Raw genomic sequence first — 2,093 nt, forward strand, 5'->3', positions numbered from 1 at the left:
GGGCATGTCCCGGGGCAGGTTTGGGGCTGGCAAGAGGGGGCTGAAAGTCGAAACCCGCAGCGAAGGGGCGGCCGCCCAGGGGGTGCTCGTTTGCCCCAGGACTCAGAAGTAGGGACGCGCTAGATCAGAGGGGTGTTGGAACAGGACGAGGAGGGAGTTACCCCGGGGCCTCGGAGCCGTCCGGGGGGGTTACAGCCCAGGGCGCCAGAAGGCGGCGGGGGAGGCCTGGCGACCCCTGCCCCCGAGGCCCGCCCCTTTAACCCCGAGCTTCCTGGGGACGCGCCCGCCGCGATTGGGTGGGGGCGGGGCGGGGTGGGCGGAGCCGAGGGTGGGAAGGCTGGGGCCCTCAGTCCCTCTCCGCGCCGCCTGTGGGTGCCCAGGAATTTCAGGACGCTCCCTGAGTCATTCCAGTCAAGTGCCTGGGTGAGGTAGGGTGGGGGGGTGCCAGGAATGGGGAGGCGCTGCGCTGGGGCCAGAAGCGCAATGGGTCGTGCCAGTTTCTGGAGGCGGGCGACCTCGCCTCTGACCGCAACCCCAGCTACTTAATGATCCCCCTGGCGGAGCGGCGCCTCCGTGGGTTCTCCAGCCCCTGGGCCGTGGGCTCTTTAAAGAACACCCCCCGCAGCGGCCCGCATTGTGGCCTTCCCAAAAGTTACTTAAAACTGGGGGATGGGGTCCCTTATGGAATTTTGAGGCCAAGTTCTTAGTATTCAGCCTTTTCTAGTTGGGGTAATAAGGTCAGGCATAGGGGGGTGGGGCTTGGGTACACAGTCTATTTTGTGTCGCCTCCCCCCACCCCACGCGCCACCAGCGCCAAGAAGGTTGTTCTCCAAAAGGCCTCCAGGACACGGAGTTACCCGTCCGCCCATTATTGGGCCTGCTCTGTGCCAGGCACTGTTCTAGGCTCCGGGGACGCGGCTGGGAGACAGGGCTCCTCTCACGTGGCGAGGGTGCTGTGGCTGCTCACTACTTTTAGAGTCAAGTGGCCGGTCTTAGCCACCAAGGTCCCCGGGACCCCGGAGCAGTCCAGCCAGGGGCTCCCGGGAGTGTGGGGGTGGCACCTCCGCGGCCCCGCTGGTGTCCTCGCCTCACCTGGCCGGCCGGGCCGGGGAGGGGCGTGTGCCTGGGCGGGTGGACCCGGGCGCCCGTCGGTGCGCGCGCGCGCGCCTGTGTGTTTGCGGCTGAAACCCGACACCTCCCGCTGGCTGAGGTCAGGGAGCCGGGAGCGAGCCAGTGGCCCGGGAGTGGGCGGCGTTGCGTTTGGGTGTGTCCTCGGCGGCGACAGCAGCAGGTGTTTCTTGGCCGGGGCCCCGGAAGCTCCACCTCCCCAGCGGGCCTGAGCTGCCGCCGCCGAGCAGCCCCGGGTGAGATAAGCAGTTTAGACAAACACTGGGCGACGGTGGCTCCAGCATGTGTCAGCCGAGGCGGAGCTGCGGGGCCCTGGCATGAAAGGTGAGCGCGCCGCACTGGGCCGGGGACGCGGGTGCTCCACCCTCACCGCACCGCACTCTCCTCCAAGTTCGCGGGTTCTGCGGGGGCGGCCGCCAACGGCTCCCGGGCAACTTCCCCGGAGTGTGAGCGGCGATAAGAGCCGGGAGGGCGGGCAGGCGACCAAAGGCCACCCCCTTCCTCCGCCCGCGGGTCGCAGCCTGGGCGGCCTGGCTGCGGGTGGGGGCTCCGGGCTCAGGAGTGTGCTCAGTGGGGGGCGGGGGGCGTGCGTAAGTGCGTGCGGACTAGAGGTCAGATAAAGTGGGGGGATGGGGGTGGCGGGGGGAGTTTCTTGAGAGCTGCGGGCGCTGGAGAGCTGGAATGAAAACTTTGCGGCGACGCGGGACGGAGCGAATGGGGGTGGCTGTGCGCCCCCGCGGCAGGTGCTGGTGACGGCCAAGGAAGCGGGGGGGCTCGCTACTGGGGCCGCGCCGGTTGGGGTTTTTGTCTTGCTCCCCTCCCCCTCCCCAACCCCTCATCGCGGGAGAGTTGGTCGGGAGGGCAGAACCGCAGCCTCCCGGGTCTGTGACCCTCACTCCCTGCTTCCCGAGGAAAGGGCGCACCACGGGCTTGGCCGCTTCTCTCCTCCCTCTCCCCCCACCCCC

General features: G+C 68.8%; 1 protein-coding gene across 3 annotated transcripts in view; it reads left to right on the top strand.

Moving 5' to 3' along the window:
* GSE1 (Gse1 coiled-coil protein) overlaps positions 1-2,093 on the top strand; it is a 320,022-nt gene that overhangs the window by 256,714 nt on the left and 61,215 nt on the right. The window contains exon 1 of one of the 3 annotated variants that reach the window (XM_011971478.1): positions 1,184-1,452. The exons of 1 other annotated variant lie outside the window; for it this stretch is intronic. In XM_011971478.1, coding sequence (XP_011826868.1) covers positions 1,446-1,452 — 7 coding nt within the window. In that variant the 5' untranslated portion in view covers positions 1,184-1,445. Of the gene's footprint in view, positions 1-1,183; positions 1,453-2,093 lie in introns of those variants that run through there. One more of the 3 variants, XM_011971486.1, reaches the window with a different exon arrangement.

This window comes from Mandrillus leucophaeus, unplaced genomic scaffold (assembly GCF_000951045.1).
Source record: "Mandrillus leucophaeus isolate KB7577 unplaced genomic scaffold, Mleu.le_1.0 Scaffold10, whole genome shotgun sequence".
NCBI classification, from domain to species: Eukaryota; Metazoa; Chordata; class Mammalia; order Primates; family Cercopithecidae; genus Mandrillus; species Mandrillus leucophaeus.